Genomic DNA, 25,784 nt, shown 5'->3' on the forward strand with positions numbered 1-25,784 from the left:
TGATACGACGGCTCGTTACTGCCGCGCTACGACCGGGGTGACTCTCCGCCTGCATACTGCCTTATAATTTGGTGGATGGCATTTGGGCCCGCGCGCTGCATGGCCCGCATGTCGGTGAACAGAAGTATAACGACATTCAGTAGAGGGAGACATTTCAATGACCTAGGAGGAGCCAGAAGTGGTAGAGTGTCTCTATTGTACTAGTAGTAATTGTTTTTCTAGGTAGCTGTAGAGTGTCTCCACTGTACTAGTAGTAATTGTTTCTCTGGGCCCAAGACAAAACAGCCCATCCACACTAGTATATAGTAAAATCAATTCAAAAGCCCTATATTTACTGAATGAGAGGCCTACCCACACCCAGCACACCGTCCCCCAAAAAACCTGGGTGCTCTTCTTCCTCCTCGCTCCCACCCACCTCACGTCAGCTCGCTCCACTCGTACCCCCAAATTCCTCACCTCACTCCTACAGAAAACCCTAGCTCCCCTTCTTCCTCACTCCTACAGAAAAAACCTTAGCTCCCCTTCTTCTTCACTCGCACTACAACTAGGCTCGTCACTCATTACTCTGCTCAAATCCGTGAGCGCGACGCGACGCCCTCGAGGAAAATGGAGTCGGCTGACCCCAGCGCCAAGAAGATGAGGCTCCCGCCAGCGGCGATGCCTGTTGTAGATCCCGCACCCGGTAGTGCGGGGAGAAGCGGTGACCCCGCCCCCACCGGATCCCAGGAACCAGTAGAATCTCGGGTGGACCGCATCAGCGATCTCCCGGACGCCGTCCTTGGGGAGATCATCTTGCTTCTCCCCACCAAGGATTGCTGCCGCACCCAAGTCCTCTCCATTTGGTGGCGCCCTCTATGGCACGCCGTGCCCCTTAATCTCGACTGTTGTCAGCTATCTCTCTTCAATGATTTTGAAATCCCTAGAGCCATCATCTCCTCCCACAAGGGCTCCGTTCAAAGCCTCTGCATCTCGTCATACTACCTGAGCAAGCATACCATGCCCTGCACGGTGGACGCCTGGCGGAAATCCCCTGAATTCACAGAACTACAGCTGCTTGAGTTCTACTATTCCCCTGGAAATCACATACCACATACCGAACGCCATGAACTTGTGCCCTCAGCACCGATGTCCATCTCGTGGTTTTCCTCCTCTCTCCACACCGCCACCTTTGTGATGTGTTACCTACCAGACAATTTGGTACTAAATCTTCGACTCCCATTTCTCAAGAAACTTTCACTTGTGCGGGTTTGTATATCGGAGGCCTCATTGCACAGCATCATCCACTCCAGTTGCCCTGCCCTGGAGTGCTTGGTTCTTGTTTTCACAGTTAGAATCGGTTGTCTCCAAATAAAGTCGCCTAACCTTGTAAGAATTGAAATTTCTTTTGACAGAAGGCAGCTCATCATCCAAGATTCCCCTTCACTTCAAAGGTTGATCCTTGATTCTAGTTATTCACCATTGCAAATAATCGCGCTCTCTGCGCCTAAACTGGAGACCTTGGGTGTAATACATGATCTCTGTGCTCATTTCAATATGGTGTTTGGCTCCACAGTTCTTCAGGTACTTTGTATTACCATCTACACTTGTAACCATAAGTTGCATTTTAAATTTCTGCCCATAAGTTATATATCATCTTGGAGTACACATTTTGTACTAATATTATGTTCTATGCTCAATGAAGAGTTTACCATTCAGCTGTTGCTCTTTCGACACTCTTTTTTTAGACCTTAACTGTTTTCAATCTTCATGTCTATTTAGGCAACAAGACAGGTAAGAAAGTTATAACCAATCGGTGGATTCGTAAGCATCGGGATTTTCTCACTTCTCATGAGATTCAATTGAAGACAATAACACTAGAACGATATGTAGCCAACCGTGCAAACACTAGTTTTGTCACATTCTTCCTGCTGAATGCGAGGTTACTATTGTCCATCAGGCTTAAGTTTATCAGCAGCATGGTTTTGACGGATGGGTATGTCTAAGAGCAAAAAAAGGAGTTTCACGTGGGCAAAAGAGCATCTGAACGTGCCGGGCTTCTATTTACAACATATTGTGGTCATAATCCAGTAAATTTTACGACCCAGGATGTTCATTCTATGGACCTGACCGATCCATTTGACTGTGACTGCCGAAAACAGTGCTGGAGTTAGATGTTGTTTCCCTTTTCAACCTGGTTTTTTTGTAAACCTGATGAACAATTAACCCTCGTGCTTTTGTATAGTTTGTAAGCTAGAGTTAGATGTTCCTGCCCTTCTCAACTCGGCTGTGACGGTCATATTTTCTTTGAAACAAGGCATGGCTTGCCATTCGTTTAATTTAGAGTGAAATATTGTAACAAATCCCAACCAAGGGACATAACATCACTCTCGCCGGCTGCTTGAGCTCACTGTGCATTACAGAAGCCAAGTGATTAACCCCCACCAGCACCCACAAACTTATTTCGAATTAGCACATCAAATGGGCTGTAAATTTTCATAGGAAAGGTTGCATGACCGTGACAGATTTGGATTCTGACATTTGGGACCCACGAGGAAATAGCCTAGCCAGTCAACAAACGATTCTGCCTACCAGCCGTTGGATTGACATCCAACATCTATCGTGTATCTTCTATCTCTTGTCTTCTACCTCCAGCCGCCCAAACCGAACCACCCCGTCGGTTCCGCCTGCTCCCGCATCCCATGGCTGGCTGCGCCTCCGCCGCCCTACCATATGTACCCTCTAACGTTGGCCAGTCCCTCCCTCTATTCCCCCACACATCCTGTTATTCTCCAGCGACGTCAGCCCCAACACGCTCCCGCACCCGAACTAGTCAACCCTCGTACTCCCCTCCGCCTGCGACTGGACCGGCGCATCTTCCATGGCTCCTGTTCGTTCCGTCCGAGGCCTCTCCGTCGTCCTCCGCCTTGCGGCCTTGGTTCGCTCGCCGTGCGCGGTGCGCCGCCCTCTTGCGTTGTCAACATTGTCAACAATCGAGAGGAACAAGGAGATGACTGTACGTAGAGAGGATGACAGTAGGGACCCACCAGCGTCATGGCAGTACACAAGCCAGTGCCTCTGTATTACAAGCCCAAAAATATGGTTCCTCCTAATGGTTGGACATCTGGGGCTCACGCCATTGTCAACGTAGTCAATAAACGAGAGAATTACACTACGAGCGGCTGACACCAGGGACCCAGCAGGTCGCGCAGTTTTTTTTGTGAGGAACAAGCAATTGTTATTTATAGTAGTTTTAGCGACAGATCAGGGTAACAATGGGGCTGTGTGGGGGCCGTGGCCCGTCTAGCTAGGGTTTTATTTATGTTTACCACATCATGAGCCCAGTTGTGTTTTTTTCTTGCTGAAAATGGCTAGCCCAGTTCTATTTTTTAAAAGAAATACCCAAACAAGGTCTACTTGCTTTATCAGACTTGCTGGGCTGCAAATCTTTCAAGATGAGGAGAGTTTCATTCGGTTTGCCCAGAAATGGGTTGTACATTTTTAAAACAAATCAAATCGGGATTTAATTTCAATTTTTTTCATTACAACATTTTAAATTCCATTGATTTTTATGCGTGGACAATTATTTGGATTTTATATTTATATAAATTATTTTTCAAAATAGTTTGAATGTGAATCGATATTTCTGTATTAAAAACATTTGGCCACAATATGGGGTGTAATGCTAACAAAAAGAAGATGGGCTCCAAAAAAATTCTTAAGAATTAGCAAATGGGCTGTACATTATTAGAAATAATGGCAGATGGGCTATCTGCTGTTTTCCACAGATTTGAGGCTGACTTGTGCGCCTACTACAGGTTGACGTGTATGCTTTCATAAAAAAAAGGTTGACGCACACGCAATGCCCTGTCAACTTAGTCAACACATGAGAGTAGTGACTGTTGGATGTCCGTCCAACGGCTGTCGTGCTTCTTCAATCTTTGCTCTTCATGCTCCAGCCACTCAAATAAGCGCCGGCGGGACTGCCTGCTCCCTCCTCCCCGCGGCTGGCTGTGCTGCTGTGCAGGCCTCACCGCCCCACCGTACTCCCATCGCTGGCCTAGCCATCCCTCTACTGACCCACACCTGTTGTTATTCTCCAGCGATGGCAGACGAACCAGTAAAGCCTCGTACAGTCGTACTCCTCTCCGTGTGGGCATCCCTGCCGCGTCTTCCTCGGCTCCGCGTTGTCCCCTTCATAGGCCTCGTCGTCATCAACCGCCCTGGTGCTCTTGGCGCGGCGGTCAATGTGGTCAACGACCGACTTCCATCGGAAGAGTACTGTACGTCGAGAGGCTGACAGCTGGGTCCATGGCGGCCGCAAGGAAGTGCCTCCTTATTACGTGCAAAATAATTATTCCTCCATCTGACAATGGGGACCTGCCGGACAGGCCATCGTATTTCGCGAAAGAAACGTTTCCCCCCTGACTGCTGGGACCTACCAGCTACACCTTCGCACGCAAGGAAGTGCGTCCGAAAAAAAAACGATTCGCCAGCTGACTGCTGGGTCCCACCAGCTACACATTCGCATGCAAGGAAGTGCGTCTGGGCAAAAAAAATGATTCGCCCCCCTGACTACTGGGACCCACCAGCTACATCTTCGCACGCAAGGAATTGCCTGACAGTCGAGACCCACCTGGTCGAAGCGTACGTAGCGTTGTCATTCTGGTCGCGAACGTGTATGTACATACTGGTGGATGTAGAGGCGCGCACGTGTCGTAGTAGAGGCGCGCATGTAGCATGTACACGTACGTACAACATCCAGGGTGCAAGAAAGAAAATACAGCCGCGTATGTGTACATACGGGCGGGGTCTCGAACACCTACTCGCACATATATACGTACGGCCAGGGCTCGTGTACATTGGCTGGGTCGGAACAGATAAACAACGTCGTTGTCGTGTTCATGGGGAGCCAACCGGCTAGGTCGGAACGAAATGCGTGGTCGTGTTCATCGGGAGGGCTTGGACGGAACAGGCGATGGAAACGAGGCCTGGCGTACCGCAGAACGGAGGAAACGGCCTTGTGTTCGACCGGCCACGTTAGAAACGGGATCCTGTTCATCGGGAGGGGTGTGGCGTACCGCAAAACGCAGGAAACGGACCTCCTACGATCGAAACGGGGGTCGTGTTGATCGGGAGGGGTGTGGCGTACCGCAAAACGGAGGAAATAGACCTCCTACGGTCGAAACAGGGGTCCTGTTGATCGGGAGGGGTGTGGCGTACCGCAAAACGGAGGAAACAGACCTCGTACGGTCGAAACGGGGGTCCTGTTGATCGGGAGGGGTGTGGCGTACCGCAAAACGGACGAAACGGACTTGTGTTGGAGCGCTATGGTCGAAACGGGGGTCCTGTTCATCGGGAGGTGTGTGGCGTACCGCAAAACGGGACTCCACGGGATACTTTTCATCTCCACCGTTGACCTCCTCCAGCCTCCACGGGCTACTGTTCATCCACCGTCGACCTCCTCCAGCCTCCATCTGCGACTGTTCATCCACGGGCTCCTGTTCATCCAGCCTCCACCGCGCGCTACTCCACCGGCTACTGTTCAACCACCCCTCTCCAGGGGCTCCTGTTCAACCACCCCTCCACGGGCTACTGTTCATCCAACCCTCCACCTTCTACTGTTCATCCAGCCCTCCACGGGGTCGTCCGGTTCATCTATCCCTCCACGGGGTCCTGTTCATCAGCCCCAACCGGCTCGATCGATCGGGGTACTGTTCATCCAGAGGCAACGCCACGGGTCCTGTTCATCCACTCCCACCGCTCACTGTTCATCCACCCCCCCCGCAAGCGCTCACTGTTCATCCAGAGAGGCAGCATCGATCGGCTTCAGTTAGCAGCAGTAGCGAAGGAATCGATCGCTCGGGTTCAGTAATGCGTAGCCTGCAGTGCAATCGCTCGGGTTCAGTTAAAGCCCAATGCCTCTCTCGGGTTCAGCTAGAGCCAACGCCTCGCACACACGCACATACGTGTACGAGAGAAACGCGCATTTCTCGGCCCCCAACCTCCCACCATAACCGGCAACTCCCCAAAATTTTCCTCCCCCTCGCTTCTACCACGGTTTTTTCCGTCATGGACGGCCCAAAGAATGTCATGCAGCTGCGTCTCCGGCCCGCCCAGGACGAAAAGCCCATTTTCTGTCATGATTTTTTGTCATAGAAGTAGGAGCCCACCACATCTATGATGATACTGGGTTTTGTCATAATTATCGTCATAGAAGTGTCATATGTATGACAGAAAAAAATTCGTTCGACCCAAAATGTCACGGATGTGTCTTGTTTTTGTAGTGAGTGTTGGGGCTGCGGGTTATTGTTGGGGTGGTAAGCTAAGCACTGGTGTGTTTCTTTATATCTAAACTAAAATTTTGAAGTTTTAGCCTTCTAAGCATTGTGTTTCTTCTCTCCACATATCAGAAAAAATTAGTTGCTGGTTAACGAAAGCTAATGAGGTCCAGGCAGCTGCTATGTCGCACCCTTGGTTTGTTAGTGTTGATGATATAAAAGGTAAATTTCAGAGATGCACTAATGTTTTTCTATTTGAAACACTTCAAATTCTTACACTACGACATGTGCTATATGTCAGAGACGAAATGCCCCATTGCCATACTTGGAGCTGAAACAGACTTTATGTCCCCACCTGAATTGGTCAAGCAGTTTTAGCAGATTTTGTCTGACTCAGGGGTAAGTTTTCATTTCGAACAACCCAATCTTAAAGTCTATAACATGTGATATGACCAAGACTAAACCAAGTTGTTAAATTCGAAACTGTCCCGGTGCCAAACTGTATCTCATCAGAATGTTGTGAGATTTTATTATTTTTAGCCTGTAGCAGGTGCGCCTTCGGACTTCCACGGCATCAACGAAGAGATGCTTACGTTGAAACTGTATTACAATCCAACCCTCTAAATATTCACTTCAGGAGGATGTTAGTGGGAAACTGTTGGGAAGTTTGGCTCCATCTGGTGAGAAGATTGATGGACGTTGACCTTTCTCAACAGCCAGATCAGTTGCACTGGAAACTAATTAAGGATGGAGAGTTTTTGGTTAGGTCCATGTATTTGGACATTATCAATACTGGCTCTATACTTCGATCGAAACATGTTTGGAAAGTCAAAGTGCCTCTAAAAATTAAAGTGTTTATTTGGGTTTTCCATAAACAAGTCATTCTAACTAAGGATAATTTGGCAAAACGCAACTCGATAGGATCTAGAAGATGTAGCTTCTGTGATCATGATGAATCGATCAAACACCTCTTTCTTGATTGCCCAATGGCAAAAAAAATATGGCCCCCATTCAAAATTCAGATAAAAAATCAGTTTCGAAGACTCCCCCGAGCCGCTCCCGCGAGCGACCTCGGGGGAAACCCTAATTGCCTCCTCCCCGTCCCCTCCTCCCGGGCTCCCTCACCCGCCGCCGACACGACGCGCCGCCAGGCAAAGCTCGGCCGGCATGGGTGGCGGCGGGGAGTCTCTCCCCCTTGGCGTGGTCGGTTGCTGTCACGGGACAGCGCGTGGCGCGGGGGCATCGGGTGGCCGTGGGCCCCACGGCGCAGTGCTAGTAGCGCGGGACAACGGCGGCGCGGCCTGACGGCGGTGCTCCGGTGTCCTGGGGCCTGGACGGTGCGCGGCGGCTGTGGTGGGTCATCTTCTCCAGGTGGTGGCGCGTGGGGCAGCCCGGGCCAGATCCGGCCAGATTCGGCGCCGGCGGCTCGTCCTTCGGCGGGGGCTGTGGGCGGCATTGGCCACAACTGGCCTCTCCATCTCGCTTGTAGGGGTCGGTTGTGGTGGCGGTGGTGGTGGGATGGACTGGGATGGTGGCGGCGGGTGGTGTTCTTGCTGCAGGCCGAGTTCCTTGGTGCCACGGGCTGCGTTTGGCCTGGGCCATGGTCGGCTGTTTCCTCCTTGCAGCTCGGTGGAGGTAGCAGCGGCGTGGTGGTGTGGCGGTGCATGCCCGGCGGCTCCGATGCTTGCAGCTCGCCGGGTGGGTAGTGGCCCACCGTGGCTTCTACCCTTGGCGGGTCGGTTGCGGCGGCGACTGGATTTCTGGTGTCAGCTCGTTTGTAGGCTGCCCGTTGCGACCTTTGAGCTCTCTCCTTGTTATCCGGACGCGACCTTCGTCGAAGGATGGCCCCTCCCCAGCTGCGATCCATCACTCGTCTCACACCCGGCAGCAGGACCGAGCTCGTGTCGTGCCTGGCAGCAGGACTGACCTTGTCTCGCGCCCAGCAGCAGGACCGAGCTCGTCTCGCGCCCGTGATATGTCTCCAACGTATCTATAATTTTTTATTGTTCCATGCTATTATATTATCCATCTAGGATGTTTTATATGCATTTACATGCTATTTTATATGATTTTTGGGACTAACCTACTAACCTAGAGCCTAGTGCTAGTTTCTGTTTTGTCCTTATTTTTGAGTTTTACAGAAAAGGAGTACCAAGCGGAGTCCAATTGACGTGCCATTTTTTGATGATTTTTTATGGACCAAAAGAAGCCCATGGAGTGAAAGAGTTGGGCCAGAAGAGTCCCGGGCTGCCCACGAGGGTGGGGGGCACGCCCACCCCCTGGGCGCGCCCCCTGTCTCATGGACAGCCCGGAGACCTCACTGACTTGTTCCTGACGCCAAAAATTCCTATAAATACAGAAACCTCTAGAACATAACCTAGATCGGGAGTTCCGCCGTCGCAAGCCTCTGTAGCCACTAAAAACCAATCGGGACCCTGTTCTGGCACCCTGCCGGAGGGGGGATCCCTCACCGGTGGCCATCTTCATCATCCCGGCGCTCTCCATGACCACGAGGGAGTAGTTCACCCTCGGGGCTGAGGGTATGTACTAGTAGCTATGTGTTTGATCTTTCTCTCTCGTGTTCTTGAGGTGGTACGATTTTCATGTATCGCGAGCTTTGCTATTAGAGTTGGATCTTATGATGTTTCTCCTCCTCTACTCTCTTGTAATGGATTGAGTTTTCCCTTTGAAGTTATCTTATCGGATTGAGTCTTTAAGGATTTGAGAACACTTGATGTATGTCTTGCATGTGCTTAACTATGGTGACAATGGGATATTCACGTGATCTACTTGATGTATGTTTTGGTGATCAACTTGCGTGTTCCGTAACATTGTGAACGTATGCATAGGGGTTGGCACACGTTTTCGTCTTGACTCTCCGGTAGAAACTTTGGGGCACTCTTCGAAGTACTTTGTGTTGGTTTGAATAGATGAATATGAGATTGTGTGATGCATATCATATAATCATACCCACGGATACTTGAGGTGACATTGAAGTATCTAGGTGACATTAGGGTTTTGGCTGATTTGTGTCTTAAGGTGTTATTCTAGTACGAACTCTATGATAGATCGAACGGAAAGAACAACTTCATGTTATTTTACTATAGACTCTTGAATAGATCGATCAGAAAGGATAACTTTGAGGTGGTTTCGTACCCTACAATAATCTCTTCGTATGTTCTCCGCTATTAGTGACTTTGGAGTGACTCTTTGTTGCATGTTGAGAGATAGTTATATGATCCAGTTATGTTATTATTGTTGAGAGAACTTGCACTAGTGAAAGTATGAACCTTAGGCCTTGTTTCCTAGTATTGCAATACTGTTTACGCTCACTTTTACCACTTGTTACCTTGCTGTTTTTATATATTCAGATTACAAATGCTCATATCTATCATCCATATATTGCACTAGTATCATGATACGTCCATTTTGCATCATGCTTTTATATCGATAGTTATTGCATTATGGGCTGTTATTTCATGTTATGTCACAATACTTATGCCTATTCTCTCTTATTTTACAAGGTTTACATGAACAGGGAGAATGCCGACAGCTGGAATTCTAGGCTGGAAAAGGAGAAAATATTAGAGACCTATTCTGCACAACTCCAAAAGTCCCGAAACTCCACAAAAGTTGTTTTTGGAATTAATAAAAAATATTGGGCGAAGAAAGTACCAGAGGGGGCCCACACCCTAGCGGAACCAATCTAGGGCTCCGACGGAGCTGTTCTGCCGGGGAAACATCCCTCCGGGAGGGGAAAATCATCACCATCGTCATCACCATCGATCCTCTCACAGGGAGGGTGTCAATCTCCATCAACATCTTCACCAGCACCATCTCCTCTCAAACCCTAGTTCATCTCTTGTATCCAATCTTTGTCCCAAAACCTCATATTGGTACCTGTGTGTTACTAGTAGTGTTGATTACTCCTTGTAGTTGATGCTAGTTGGTTTATTTGGTGGAAGATCATATGTTCAGATCCTTTATGCATATTAATACCCCTCTGATTATGAACATGAATATGATTTGTGAGTAGTTACGTTTGTTTCTGAGGACATGGGAGAAGTCTGGCTATAAGTAGTCATGTGAATTTGGTATTCGTTCGATATTTTGATGAGATGTATGTTGTCTCTCCTCTAGTGGTGTTACGTGAGCGTCGACTACATGACACTTCACCATTATTTGGGCCTAGAGGAAGGCAGTGGGAGGTAATAAGTAGATGATGGGTTGCTAGAGTGACAGAAGCTTAAACCCTAGTTTATGCGTTGCTTCGTAAGGGGCTGATTTGGATCCATATGTTTCATGCTATGGTTAGGTTTACCTTAATACTTCTTTTGTAGTTGCGGATGCTTGCAATAGGGGTTAATTATAAGTGGGATTCTTGTCCAAGAAGGGCAGTACCCAAGCACCGGTCCACCCACATATCAAATTATCAAAGTAACAAACGCAAATCATATGAGCGTGATGAAAACTAGCTTGATGATAATTCCCATGTGTCCTCGGGAGCGTTTTCCTTCATATAAGAACTTGTCCAGGCTTGTCCTTTGCTACAAAAAGGATTGGGCCATCTTGCTACACCTTATTTACTTTTGTTACTTGTTACCCGTTACGAATTACCTTATCACAAATCTATCTGTTATCGATAATTTCATTGCTTGGAGAGAATACCTTACTGAAAACCGCTTGTCATTTCCTTCTGCTCCTCGTTGGGTTCGACACTCTTACTTATCGAAAGGACTATGATAGATCCCCTACACTTTTGGGTCATCAAGACTCTTTTCTAGCGTCGTTGCCAGGGAGTGAAGCGCCTTTGGTAAGTGGAACTTGGTAAGGAAAAATTTATATAGTGTGCTGAAATTTACTGTCACTTGTTACTATGGAACATAATCCTTTGAGGGGCTTGTTCGGGGTATCTTCACCTCGACCAGTAGAGCAAAGAGTTGCTCCTCAACCTACTGAACCTACTGAAAATGTTTACTTTGAAATTCCTTCGGGTATGATAGAGAAACTGCTGGCTAATCCCTTTACAGGAGATGGAACATTGCATCCCGATTTACACCTAATCTATGTGGATGAAGTTTGTGGATTATTTAAGCTTGCAGGTATGCCTGACGATGTTATTAAGAATAAGGTCTTCCATCTATCTTTGCAGGGAGAGGTATTGACATGGTATAGGCTATGTGATGAAATGGGATCATGGAACTACAACCGATTGAAATTTGAATTTCACAAGAAGTTTTATCCTATGCATCTTGTTCATCGTGATCGTAATTATATATATAATTTTTGGCCTCGCGAAGGAGAAAGCATCACTCAAGCTTGGGGGAGGATTAAGTCAATGCTATATTCATGCCCCAATCATGAGCTCTCAAGAGAAATGATTATTCAAAAATTTTATGCTCGGCTTTCTCTCAACAATCGATCCATGCTCGATACTTCTTGTACTGGTTCCTTTATGATGAAGACTATTGAATTCAGATGGGATTTATTGGAAAGAATTAAACGCAACTCTGAAGATTAGGATCTCGACGAAGGTAAGGAGTCAGGTATAACACCAAAGTTTGATTGTGTTAAATCTTTTATGGATACCGATGCTTTTCATGAATTTAGCACTAAATATGGACTTGACTCCGAGATAGTAGCTTCTTTCTGTGAATCATTTGCTACTCATGTTGATCTCCCTAAGGAGAAGTGGTTTAAATATAATCCTCCCATTGAAGTAAAAGTAGTTGCACCTATTAAAGTTGAAGAAAAGACTATCACTTATAATGATCCTATTGTTCCTACTACCTATATTGAGAAACCGCCTTTCCCTGTTAGGATAAAGGATCATGCTAAAGCTTCAACTGTGGTTCGTAAGAGTAATACTAGAACACCTACACCACCTGAGCAAATTAAAGTTGAACCTAGTATTGCTATGGTTAAAGATCTCTTGGCTGATAATATTGATGGGCATGTTATTTACTTCTGTGATGAAGTTGCTAGAATTGCTATACCGGATATTAAAAATAAACATAGACTTGTTGTAGGCATGCCTGTTATTTCTGTGAAAATAGGAGATCATTGTTACTATGGCTTATGTGATATGGGTGCTAGTTCTAGTGCAATACCTCATTCCTTATACAAAGAAATTATGCATGATACTGCACCTGCTGAGATAGAAGAAATTGGTGTTACAATTAAGCTTGCCAATAGAGATACTATTTCACCAGTTGGGATTGTTAGAGATGTTGAAGTCTTGTGTGGGAAAGTTAAATATCCTGCTGATTTTCTTGTTCTTGGTTCCCCACAATATAGCTTTTGTCCCATCATATTTGGTAGACCCTTCTTGAATACTGCTAATGCTAAGATATATTGCAAAAAGGATATTGTTACTATTGGTTTGGGGGATATGTCCCATGAGTTTAATTTGGCTAAATTTCATAGACAACCCCATGATAAAGAATTGCCTAGTAAGGATGAAATTATTGGTCTTGCTTCTATTGCCGTGCCTCCTAATGATCCTTTAGAACAATATTTGCTGGACCATGAAAATGATATGTTTATGAATGAAAGAAGGGAGATAGATGAAGTATTCTTTAAACAGGGACCTATTTTGAAACACAACTTGCCTATTGAAATTCTAGGGAATCCTCCACCACCCAAGGGTGATCTCGTGTTTGAGCTTAAACCATTACCTGATACTCTTAATATGCTTATCTTGATGAAAAGAAGATATATCCTGTTATTATTAGTGCTAACCTTTCAGAACAGGAAGAGGAGAAATTATTGAAAACTCTGAAGAAGCACCGTGCTGCTATTGGATATACTCTTGATGATATTAATGGCATTAGTCCCACTCTATGCCAACACAAAATAAAATTGGAGAAAGACGCCAAACCAGTTGATCACCAACGACGGTTAAATCCTAAGATGAAAGAGGTGGTAAGAAAAGAAATACTAAAGCTCCTGGAGTCAGGCATAATTTATCCCGTTGCTGATAGTCAGTGGGTAAGTCCTGTCCATTGTGTCCCTAAGAAGTGAGGTATTACCGTCATTCCTAATGATAAAGATGAATTGATCTCGCAAAGAATTGTTAGAGGTTATAGGATGGTAATTGATTTCCGCAAATTAAATAAAGCTACTAAAAAGGATCATTACCCTTTGCCTTTTATTGATCAAATGCTAGAAAGATTATCCAAAACATACACATTTTTGCTTTCTAGATGGTTACTCTGGTTTCTCTCAAATACCTGTGTCAGTAGAGGATCAAGAAAATACCACTTTTACTTGCCCTTTTGGTACTTTTGCCTATAGACGTATGCCTTTTGGTTTATGTAATGCACCTGCTACCTTTCAAAGATGCATGATGGCTATATTCTCTGACTTTTGTGAAAAGATTGTTGAGCTTTTCATGGATGATTTCTCCATTTATGGATCTTCTTTTGATGATTGCTTGAGCAACCTTGATCGAGTTTTGTAGAGATGCAAAGATACTAGTCTTGTCTTGAATTGGGAGAAGTGCCACTTTATGGTTAATGAAGGTATTGTCTTGGGGCATAAAATTTCTGAAAGAGGTATTGAAGTTGACAAAGCTAAAGTTGATGCTATTGAAAAGATGTCGTGTCCTAAGGACATCAAAGGTATAAGAAGTTTCCTTGGGCATGCCGGTTTTTATAGGAGGTTCATTAAGGACTTCTCTAAAATTTTCAGGCCTCTGACTAATCTCTTACAAAAAGATATTCCTTTTGTCTTCGATGATGATTGTGTAGAAGCATTTGAAATACTTAAGAAAGCTTTGATTTCTGCACCTATTGTTCAGCCACCTAATTGGAATTTACCCTTTGAAATTATGTGTGATGCTAGTGATTATGCTGTAGGTGCTGTTCTAGGACAAAGAGTTGATAAGACACTAAATGCTATTCAATATGCTAGTAAAACTCTAGACAGTGCCCAGAGAAATTATGCTACTACTGAAAAGGAATTTTTAGCAGTTGTATTTGCTTGTGATAAGTTTAGACCTTATATTGTTGATTCTAAAGTAATTGTTCACACTGATCATGCTGCTATTAAATATCTTATGGAAAAGAAAGATGCTAAGCCTAGACTTATTAGATGGGTTCTCTTGCTACAAGAATTTGGTTTGCATATTATTGATAGAAAGGGAGCTGAGAACCCCATTGCAGACAACTTGTCTAGGTTAGAGAATGTTCTTGATGACCCACTACCTATTGATGATAGCTTCCCTGATGAACAATTAGCTATCATAAATGCTTCTCGTACTGCTTCATGGTATGCTGATTATGCTAATTACATTGTTGCTAAATTCATACCACCTAGTTTCACATACCAGCAAAAGAATAAGTTCTTCTATGATTTAAGACATTACTTCTAGGATGACCCACACCTTTATAAAGAAGGAGTAGATGGTGTTATTAGTGGTTGTGTACCTGAGCATGAACAGGAACAGATCCTACGCAAGTGTCACTCTAAGGCTTATGGAGGACACCACGCTGGAGAGAGAACTGCTCATAAGGTATTACAATCCAGTTTTTATTGGCCTACTCTCTTCAAAGATGCCCGTAAATTTGTCTTGTCTTGTGATGAATGTCAAAGAATTGGTAATATTAGTAGACGTCAAGAAATGCCTATGAATTATTCTCTTGTTATTTTGATGTTTGGGGCTTTGATTATATGGGACCGTTTCCTTCCTCTAATGGGTATACACATATTTTAGTTGTTGTTGATTACGTTACTAGGTGGGTAGAAGCTATTCCAACTAGTAGTGAGATGCTTAAAGAAGTTATTTTTTCGAGGTTTGGAGTCCCTAGATACCTAATGACTGATGGTGGTTCACATTTTATTCATGGTGCTTTTCGTAAAATGCTTGCTAAGTATGATGTTAATCATAGAATTGCATCTCCGTATCACCCACAGTCTAGTGGCCAAGTAGAACTGAGTAACAGAGAGCTTAAATTGCTTTTGCAAAAGACTGTTAATAGATCTAGAAAGAATTGGTCCAAGAAACTTGATGATGCATTATGGGCTTATAGAACTGCATATAAGAATCCTATGTGTATGTCTCCATATAAAATGGTTTATGGAAAAGCATGTCACTTACCTCTCGAACTTGAACATAAGGCATATTGGGCCATTAAAGAGCTCAATTATGATTTCAAACTTGCCGATGAGAAGAGGTTATTTGACATTAGCTCACTTGATGAATGGAGAACCCAAGCCTATGAGAATGCCAAACTGTTTAAAGAAAAATTTAAAAGATGGCATGACAAAAGGATACAAAAGCATGAGTTTAATGTAGGTGATTATGTGTTGCTTTTCAACTCTCATTTAAGATTTTTTGCAGGAAAGATCCTCTCTAAATGGGAAGGCCCTTACGTTATCGAGGAGGTCTATCGTTCCGGTGCCATAAAAATCAACAACTTCGAAGGCACGAATCCGAAGGTGGTAAACGGTTAAAGAATCAAACATTATCTCTCAGGTAATCCTATAAATGTTGAAACTAATGTTATTGAAATCGTAACCCCGGAGGAAGACATAAGGGACACTTTCCAGAACATCTCAGACTCTGCAAAGGAATAGGTATGTGGTACGATAAGTAAACCGACTCCAAAACAGTTATAATAGCAATTTTTTTCTCCATTTTGGAATATTTAAGAAAATAGGAAAATAAGAAGTAGTCCGGGAAGGACACGAGGCATCCACGAGGGTGGAGGGCGTGCACCCCTGCCTCGTGGGCACCTCGTGTGCTCTCCGGACTCCGTTTTCTTGCACGGTACTTCTTTTGGTCGGTAAAAATTCATTATATAATCTCCCGAAAGTTTTGACCACCGTATCACGCCAATATCCTCTATTTTTGTTTCGAGCTGTTTCTGCAATAGGTTTAGAGCAAGATGTCTTCTCAAGAGTCAGTCGGGGAGAGTCGGGTGTCTCATCCGACACCGGGTCCAGGAGCAAACAGCGATGCCTATCACTTTGGGCCATCAACGGAGGAGGAGATGGAGGCCGACTTGAAAAGGATAGATGCCATGGAGGAAGATCAAGAAGTTACCTCTCGTTTATGAGCCGGATTCACGATGGGGAGACTACATAGCTCAACTATTCCAAACTCGCTCATCCCTTCCAATGTTAGATTTCTTTCTTACAAAAATATGAAAAAGAGTGTCACTTGTTCTCCAGCAGCTATGCAACATCCATGGGTGAAAGGAGCTTTAGCCGTCACCGGTAAGCTCCGCAAGGAAATAATGGACCTCAAGCATCAAGTCAATAAGCTCGAGGAGGAGAATCGTATCCTGAGGGGCATCATCGCCAAGAATATCACACCACCACCTCCGAAGAAGGAGACATAATCACATGGGTATGGGCACCCCCTGGCAACTGCCAAGCATGGGGGAGGTGCCCCGGTATCGAATCACCATCACACTCCTATCTTTACCGTTTTATTTAGTTTGATCCTTTTGGTAATATCTTGATCTAGTAGAATAAAGCTTTAGTATGATTTAGTTTTGAGTTTTGCTTTATGATCCCTCTATGTAATCGAGTCCGTGAGCTATATATAATAATGATTAGTCTTGAGTCAAGGGCTTTGCTATCTTGCTATGATCTTGAGGGAATAAAAGAAAAAATAAAAAGAAATAAAGAGATCATATGGATCTTATGGAGAGTAATGACTTCACATATTGAGAGTATGATGAATAAAAGTTGTTGAGAGTTAACAAACATAGTTTTGGTCATCGTTGCAATTAATAGGAAGTAATAAAGAAAAAGAGGTTCTCACATATAAATACACTAGATTGGACATCTTTTATGATTGTGAGCACTCACTAAAATACGACATGCTAAAGAGTTGATGTTTGACAAGGAAGACAACGTAATGGGTTATGTTTTATTATATCTGAAATAAAGTATATTGTCATGGATCATCCAACATGTTGATCTTGCCTTTCCCTCCCATGCTAGCCAAATTATTTGCACCAAGTAGAGATACTACTTGTGCTTTCAAATATTCTTAAACCCAGTTTTGCCATGAGAGTCCACCATACCTACCTATGGCTTGAGTAAGATCCTTCAAGTAAGTTATCATGCTGCATGCAATAAAAATTGCTCTATAAATATGTATGACTTATTAATGTGGAGAAAATAAGCTTTATATGATCTTGTGATGTGGGAGCAATAAAAGCGACGGACTGCATAATAAGGTCCATATCACAAGTGGCAATACAAAGTGACGTTCTTTTGCATTAAGATTTCGTGCATCCAACCATAAAAGCACATGACAACCTCTGCCCCTCTGCGAAGGGCCTCTCTTTTACTTTTGTCTTATACCTTATGCAAGAGTCATGGTGATCTTCACCCTTCCTTTTACATTTTATCCTTTGGCAAGCACCTTGTGTTGGAAAGATCCTGATATATATACCCAATTGGATGTAAGTTAGCATGAACTATTATTGTTGACACTACCCTTGAGGTAAAAGGTTGGGAGGCAAGACTATAAGCCCCTATCTTTCTCTGTGTTTGATTAAAACTCCATAACCATAAGTATTGCATGAGTGTTAGCAATTGTGGAAGACTAAATGATAGTTGAGTATGTGGACTTGCTGAAAAGCTCTTATATTGACTCTTTCCTATGTTATGATAAATTACAATTGCTTCAATGACCGAGGTTATAGTTTGTTAGTTTTCAATGAAGTTTCTGATTCATACTTGACATTGTGGATAGATTATTACTTGAGCATAAGAAATCATATGACAATATATATATATATATATATATATATATATATATATATATATATATATATATATATATATATATATATATATTGCTATTATGAGGATGATCATGATGCCCTCATGTCCGTATTTTATTTTATCGACACCTCTATCTCTAAACATGTGACATATTTTTCGATTTCAGCTTCCGCTTGAGGACCAGCGAGGTCTAAGCTTGGGGGGAGTTGATACGTCCATTTTGCATCATGCTTTTTATATCGATATTTATTGCATTATGGGATGTTATTTCACGTTATGTCACAATACTTATGCCTATTCTCTCTTATTTTACAAGGTTTACATGAAGAGGAAGAATGCCGCCGGCTGGAATTCTGGGCTGGAAAAGGAGCAAATATTAGAGACCTATTCTGCACAACTGCAAAAGTCCTGAAACTCCACGAAAGTTGTTTTTGGAATTAATATAAAATATTGGGCGAATAAAGTACCAGAGGGGGCCCACACCCTGGCCACGAGGGTGGGGGCGCCCATTGGGCAAAGAAAGTACCAGAGGGGGCCCACACCCTGGCCATGAGGGTGGGGGCGCGCCCTACCCCCTGGGCGCGCCCCCTGCCTCGCGGGCCCCTTGGCAGCCCTCCGGTGACCATCTTCTACTATATGAAGTCTTTTACCCTGGAAAAAATCATAAGCAAGCTTACGGGACGAGACACCGCCGCCACGAGGCGGAACCTTGGCGCAACCAATCTAGGGCTCCGGCGGAGCTGTTCTGCCGGGGAAACATCCCTCCGGGAGGGGGAAATCATCACCATCGTCATCACCATCGATCCTCTCATCGGGAGGGGGTCAATCTCCATCAACATCTTCACCAGCACCATCTCCTCTCAAACCCTAGTTCATCTCTTGTATCCAATCTTTGTCCCAAAACCTCAGATTGGTACTTGTGGGTTACTAGTAGTGTTGATTACTCCTTGTACTTGATGCTAGTTGGTTTATTCGGTGGAAGATCATATGTTCAGATCCTTTATGCATATTAATACCCCTCTGATTATGAACATGAATATGATTTGTGAGTAGTTACGTTTGTTCCTGAGGACATGGGAGAAGTCTGGCTATAAGTAGTCATGTGAATTTGGTATTCGTTTGATATTTCGATGAGATGTATGTTGTCTCTCCTCTAGTGGTTTTATGTGAACGTCGACTACATGAAACTTCACCATTATTTGGGCCTAGAGGAAGGCATTGGGAAGTAATAAGTAGATGATGGGTTGCTAGAGTGACAGAAGCTTAAACCCTAGTTTATGCGTTGCTTCGTAAGGGGATGATTTGGATCCATATGTTTCATGCTATGGTTAGGTTTACCTTAATACTTATTTTGTAGTTGCGGATGCTTGCAATAGGGGTTAATCATAAGTGGGATGCTTGTCCAAGAAAGGGTAGTACCCAAGCACCGGTCCACCCACATATCAAATTATCAAAGTAACAAACGCGGATCATGTGAGCGTGATGAAAACTAGCTTGACAATAATTCCCATGTGTCCTCAGGAGCGTTTTCCTTCATATAAGAACTTGTCCAGGCTTGTCCTTTGCTACAAAAAGGATTGGGCCATCTTGATGCACCTTATTTACTTTTGTTACTTGTTACCCGTTACGAATTACCTTATCACAAAACTATCTGTTATCGATAATTTTAGTGCTTGGAGAGAATACCTTACTGAAAACCGCTTGTCATTTCCTTCTGCTCCTTGTTGGGTTCGACACTCTTACTTATCGAAAGGACTATGATAGATCCCTTACACTTGTGGGTCATCATATCACCATCTCTTCACCGAACTAGTGCACCTATACAATTTACCATTGTATTGGGTGTATTAGGGACACAAGAGACTCTTTGTTATTTGGTTGCAGGGTTGTTTGAGAGAGACCATCTTCATCCTACACCTCCCACAGATTGATAGACCTTAGGTCATCCACTTGTGGGAAATTTGCTACTATCCTATAAACCTCTGCACTTGGAGGCCCAACAACGTCTACAAGGAGAAGGTTGCGTAGTAGACATCAGCCCGACAGCAGGACCATGCTCGTCTCGCGCCCGACAGCAGGACCGTGCTCATCTCGCGCCCGGTGCCGCAGGACGAGGCGATGGAGGCCAGTTTTGGCCGGCCTGCTACCGTGTCTCGGCACTGGGGGCAGCCCAAGGTTGCGAAAGACGGGTCCTTTCCGCTCGTGTCTTTGGTTGGGGTAGCGGCGGATCTCAGGTGAGGTGGTGTCAAGGTCTTGGATGCCAGGGCGGCGACCCTGGTGGTGGGTTCGTGGTGCTCATGGGCAGAGCCCGTGGCTTGGTGTTGCCCGGTTGCCATGGCCGTGTGGACAGCATGGTAGCCGGGGTGTGGCGTTCGGTGGCGGTGAATGGTGGCCGGGGTGAAAACCTGCTTTATCTTCGGACGGACCGGCGGCGGCGAAGCTCGTTCCCTTCTTGAAGGCGTCGTCGCGACCCTCTTTGCCCATTGTGTTGCTTCAGGGGAAACTCTAATCTTCGGATCGGGCAGCGGTGGCGCTCCGGTGTCGTCCCCTTCCTAAAGGCGCCGCCTAGGAGCCCACGGTTTGTCATATGTGGCTTCACCTCTTCGCGTAGTGCTTGGGTTGGTGTTGCTGTGCTCAGTACCTATGTATCCTTCATTGGGTGTGTGTGTGTGGTAGGGGCGTGAGTTTGTACAGGGTGCTGTTGTTTGGTGCTTTATGTATAAAGCGGGGCAAAGCCTTTTTCGGAAAAAAATTATGGCGGTCTGTCCACATAGCATTTAATATTACTCCTTCGAATACTATCAACACGTTATTTGGGATGTGGTTAGATGGAATAGATTCAGAAACGATGAGACATATCCGTGTATGACTATGTGCTTTATTATGGGCAGTTCGGAACTACAAGAATGATTTATTTTTTAACAGAACAACACATATTCATTTCTTGCAGGTTATTTTTTCGGGCCACTACACTGATCCGTATGTGGTCGCTACTCACTCCGACGGATGCCAGGGAGCGTATGGTTACTGGGTCTATCTGGTGGGAGACGGTAGCACAAGCTATCTTCAACCGGTTTGGATGACGGTCATGTAATAGGACAGGTGTTTAGTTTTCTATCTTCTTTTTGCCTGCCGGTTGTGGCTGTCCTGTTCTTTTGTGTTTTTGCTCTTTGTGAGCATTTTTTCCTGCTTGAGACCTGAAGACTTTGTTGAACCTTTTACTTATTAATAAGATGGCCGTATGCATCCTTCTGATGCAGAGGCCGGGGATAACCTCTTTTTTGAAAAAAGAAAAATGCTTCTTCCCAAATCATGTACGCCCGCTGTTTCATATTAAGAGCCATCAAGCCTCTAGAGCTTTAGGTTCATATGCTAGTGACCAAATGAACTTGTTTTAGGTTCATATAATAGTGACCTAGTGTTATTATGCTGCTGACCTACTGTTTCTTAAAAGTGTGTGTTCATGATGGAAAACGGAGAAAGATGTCATAAAATACTGTAGGTTGTGGACTGATTGGAGAAACACAATATCGGTAGGAGATCATTGCAGAAGTAGAGCTCGAAACCTTTCATCCGAATATGATTTATTTTAGAGAAACAACCTGACATTATATTTGGGCCTACAGATTCGTCACTTTGTCAAGATCTACCCTGGTGTGTCTCATGGGTGGACTGTGAGATACAACAACGATGACCACGCATCTGCTGTCAAGTGGGCCGAGCAAGCCATGGTGGACATGACCAGCTGGTTTAACGAGAACCTGAAGTAGCAGCCCCAATTTGGGAGTCTGCTTCTGTATCCACTGAAATGTACTCCCTCTATTCTAATTTTTTTGTGAATCGAATGTATATAGACATCTTTTAGCGTGTTTGTTCACTTACTTTGGTCCGTACGTAGTTTATATTGAAATATCTGAAACATCTTATATTTGTGGACAGAGGAAGTAGTTTGTATTGAAATATCTGAAACATCTTATATTTGTGAACAGAGGAAATAGTATTGTACTGTAATGACGAAATGTGATATTTGCAGTTTTGGGAGCTGATATTTATGCTTGCACTCAGTTCACTGCACAGTTGCGCCCCAGTGAGTTCATTTTTTTTGGACTTGCAGTGGAGTGAACTGGTGCACTATTCTTTGCCTTACTAGGCTGGCGCTCGTTGAGTTCTGCTCAACAGGGGAGCTTCTGAGCCACCTGTGACACATCAGTTCAATAAAAATCCGGTTCAATAAAAATCCTCTAGAAACAGGGCAGCATTGTTAACTGCTTTGTAGGCAAGCAGCCCCTAATAAACTGTAGTATAGTACTCCCTCCCTCCGGCTCTTTTTAGTTTCTGAATAAGTTTTATCCGAAGTTAAAATATCTTTACATTAATCAAACTTATAGAAAAAACATCAACACAATACCAAATCAACATTTTTAGATTTATTATGAAATGTAGTTTCATAGTATATATATTTGGTGTTGCAGACGTTAATAATTTTCTATATAAATTTGACCAAATTTTGTTGAGTTTGATTTGACATAAACATAATACGCGAAGTAAAAAAGAACTAGAGCATACACACTACACTAGATGGATCACCAGTTCGCTCACGTGACCGGCTGCTAACACTTTTGTCCTGCCATTATACGTAATATATAAGATAAGATTTCAGGCTGCGAATCGAAGAAAAGTCTTTGAATCAAAGTAAGCACAGGACGAGATGTTGCATGTTCGATGAACGTGGCACGCGGCAGAAGCGGATCGAGCTCGCATGTCACTAAATAAAACGTAAAAACTCTAGCAGCCGACGACTTTTCTCGTCATTTGACCCCAGAATTGGTCAATAAAAGGACGGCACATCGCGCCTTATCCGGCAGCAAACACCAAACCATGTCGGCACCGAGAGCTCCTCCGAGTCTAGGTCTAGCCACGGCGGCGATGGCTATTCTGGCCGTCCTGGCCGCGGCGCTCGCCACGACCGCTCGTGCCCAGACCTGCGGCTCGCAGGCTGGCGGCGCGAGGTGCCCCAACTGCCTCTGCTGCAGCCGTTTCGGGTTCTGCGGCAGCGGCTCTGAGTGGTGCGGAGCCGGCTGCCAGAGCCAGTGCAGCGGCTGCCCCGCTCCTCCCGGTCCCGGCGGCCAGGGCGTGGCGTCCATCGTGTCCAGGGACCTCTTCGAGCGGCTCCTCCTCCACCGCAACGACGCGGCGTGCCTGGCCCGCGGGTTCTACACCTACGATGCGTTCCTCGCCGCGGCCGCCGCGTTCCCGGCCTTCGCCGGCACGTCCGAGGGGCTGAGCGTCGAGACGCGGAAGCGTGAGGTGGCCGCCTTCCTGGGCCAGACCTCCCACGAGACCACCGGCGGGTGGCCGACCGCGCCCGACGGCCCCTTCTCGTGGGGCTACTGCTTCAAGCAGGAGCGCGACCCGCCGTCCGACTACTGCCAGCCGAGGCCGGAGTGGCCGTGCGCGCCCGGCAGGCGGTACTACGGCCGCGGCCCCATGCAGCTCTCCTTCAACTACAACTACGGGCCGGCGGGGCGCGCGATCGGCGTCGACCTGCTCAACAACCCAGACCTGGTGGCGGCCGATCCGGTGGTGGCGTTCAAGACGGCGCTGTGGTTCTGGATGACCCCGCAGGCGAACAAGCCGTCGTCACACGCGGTGATCACGGGGCGGTGGACGCCGACGGGCGCGGACAACGCGGCGGGCCGGGTGCCCGGGTACGGCGTGATCACCAACATCATCAACGGCGGGCTGGAGTGCGGACGTGGGCAGGACCCCCGGGTGGTCGACCGGATCGGGTTCTACAAGCGCTACTGCGATGTCCTCGGCGTCGGCTACGGGAGCAACCTCGACTGCAACAGCCAGAGGCCGTTCACCAGCGGCGCCTCGGCTGGGCTCGCGGCGCAGTGAAAAAACGTCGGCATGTACCAGTGTCAGCATGTGATTCATGTAGGTGTGATTCCAGGAGTTCTCTTCTCTACTGTGTAATGTGATGAGCGTGTTGCCTCTATCCGTGAAAGCTCGCGTGCGTCAGCGAGCATTTCTTCCAGCCTGCTAAGGCTTAATAAACTCGGCTGTATCAGACGGCTGATTTTGATTTCACTTCAGGTCGAATTTTTCTTCCAATGATGCAACAACACGTGTCAATACTTGTATTAAGTTTGTCTGTAAAAGAAAGGTGACTGTTTTTCTTCGTTGGTCTCAGTCAAATTGTGTCCATCGGCCCGGCTCCCTGCCACCACGCACTAACGGGCCAGTTTTCTTCGAACGGAAATCTTCCGAACCCGATTGCAGTTGCTCTCTGGACTCTGGTCCATACACAACCTAACTGAAAGCTCTCCACTCCTACGTGTAGTCTAAGCCGGATGTTCAAGCTAGAAGCCGCTTGTTTTGATATTTATGTCTCAATTTTTTTTGATATTTTCCAGGTGCCTCATGGTTTTCACATATGAAGAAAATAAATTTTCTTTCAAACAAAACCCAATTAGATGGTTTCCGCAAAAAAAAAATATTTAGATTGACAATAAAGAAAAGCTATAAAATGAAGAATTCGAAAGTAGGATGACTATGTATAGCTGCTTGTGTAAGGACGTATAAAAGACATGAAAAAAATGAGATAAACGGAGTTATTTAACTTTGTATATGTCAGTGAACCACAATTGAAGCCAGCGGTAATTCGGATTTTCCATGGGCCACAACAGTATCACATAGAATTCACATACACATTAATGTGGTACCTAGAGAAAATGTTTCACCACAAGTGTATATGTCATGTCAATTTGAAGTTACGTACAACTCCACCTCATAGTGCATATGTCATGTCAATTTAAAGTTACATACAACTCAAGTTCAGAGCATTTTTCATGTCAATTTAAAGTTAAGTACAACTCCAGTTCATAGTGTTTTTCATTTAAATTTAAATACTTGTCCTAAAAGAACTACAAACAAGATTCAGAGTTTGACTCTGTCTAGCTAAGCTGTGGGTTAGTGGTTAACATGGATGAAAAATACATCAGTAAATCCTAGCTAGTCATTGTCATGACAATGATAGCAAGAAAAAACAGACATGCATGAACAAACAAAAAATGCAGGAAGTTTCATCTCTCTAGCTCCCTTTTCATTGAGTGTGCAGAAGGATCGAATGATCCATGATGCTGAAAAGCGAAATAAAGTTGACTGTTATGAGCAAGATGACAGGGCACACTGGAAACGGCGACCAAGGTCAACAAGCAACTATATTAGTGAACTGAGTGATCACAACTGATAATTGATGGTGCAGAAGTACGCGAAAAGTAAAGTGTCCATAACTCTCTGTTCTGATTGCATTATCGGCAAGTTTATTTTCTTCATGTTTTCTGAATTTACAATTGCTGCCAGTACAGTCTTTGGCTTGAATTTATTACTTCAGTTTAGCAAGATTCGCCTGAAAAGAAATTCTGCTGCATTGTGTGATCGAAAAAGTGGGAGATGAGGGCCAATATAAAGTCGGAGATGGACCAACTAATGAATAGAACAACTGCTGCACCCTGATACTAATTAAAACATTGGAGTAACAAGTAAGAACAAGTTCATATACATAGAAGTGGGAGGTTTCAGAATTTGGAAAGGGGCAAAAGACCGCACCCATTTGATTCCATGGTGGAGGTGGGGAGCAGCCGCCGATGCGCCTACTTGACCGATATGATGACAACGATTTGCGCTATGTAGGGTTGTGCATCGCTGCTGTTCTTTTGCTCACGTCTCAAATGGGCAGCTAATAACATGAAGAAATAACACTGCCTACTATAT

The 25,784-nt window shown here is 45.1% G+C and overlaps 1 protein-coding gene and 1 pseudogene across 1 annotated transcript; both read left to right on the forward strand.

The window, feature by feature from the left end:
* Positions 1-21,775, forward strand: part of LOC119307146 — an 81,831-nt pseudogene extending 60,056 nt beyond the window's left edge.
* Positions 21,776-22,883: 1,108 nt separating this feature from the next.
* On the forward strand, positions 22,884-24,103 carry LOC119342437 (chitinase 2-like). The gene has a single exon (XM_037614097.1). It carries the CDS (start codon positions 22,884-22,886, stop codon positions 23,904-23,906), a length of 1,023 nt encoding a protein of 340 aa, XP_037469994.1. The 3' UTR covers positions 23,907-24,103.
* Positions 24,104-25,784: the final 1,681 nt, after the last annotated feature.

Source organism: Triticum dicoccoides, chromosome 1B (assembly GCF_002162155.2).
Source record: "Triticum dicoccoides isolate Atlit2015 ecotype Zavitan chromosome 1B, WEW_v2.0, whole genome shotgun sequence".
In the NCBI taxonomy this organism is placed as follows: domain Eukaryota; kingdom Viridiplantae; phylum Streptophyta; class Magnoliopsida; order Poales; family Poaceae; genus Triticum; species Triticum dicoccoides.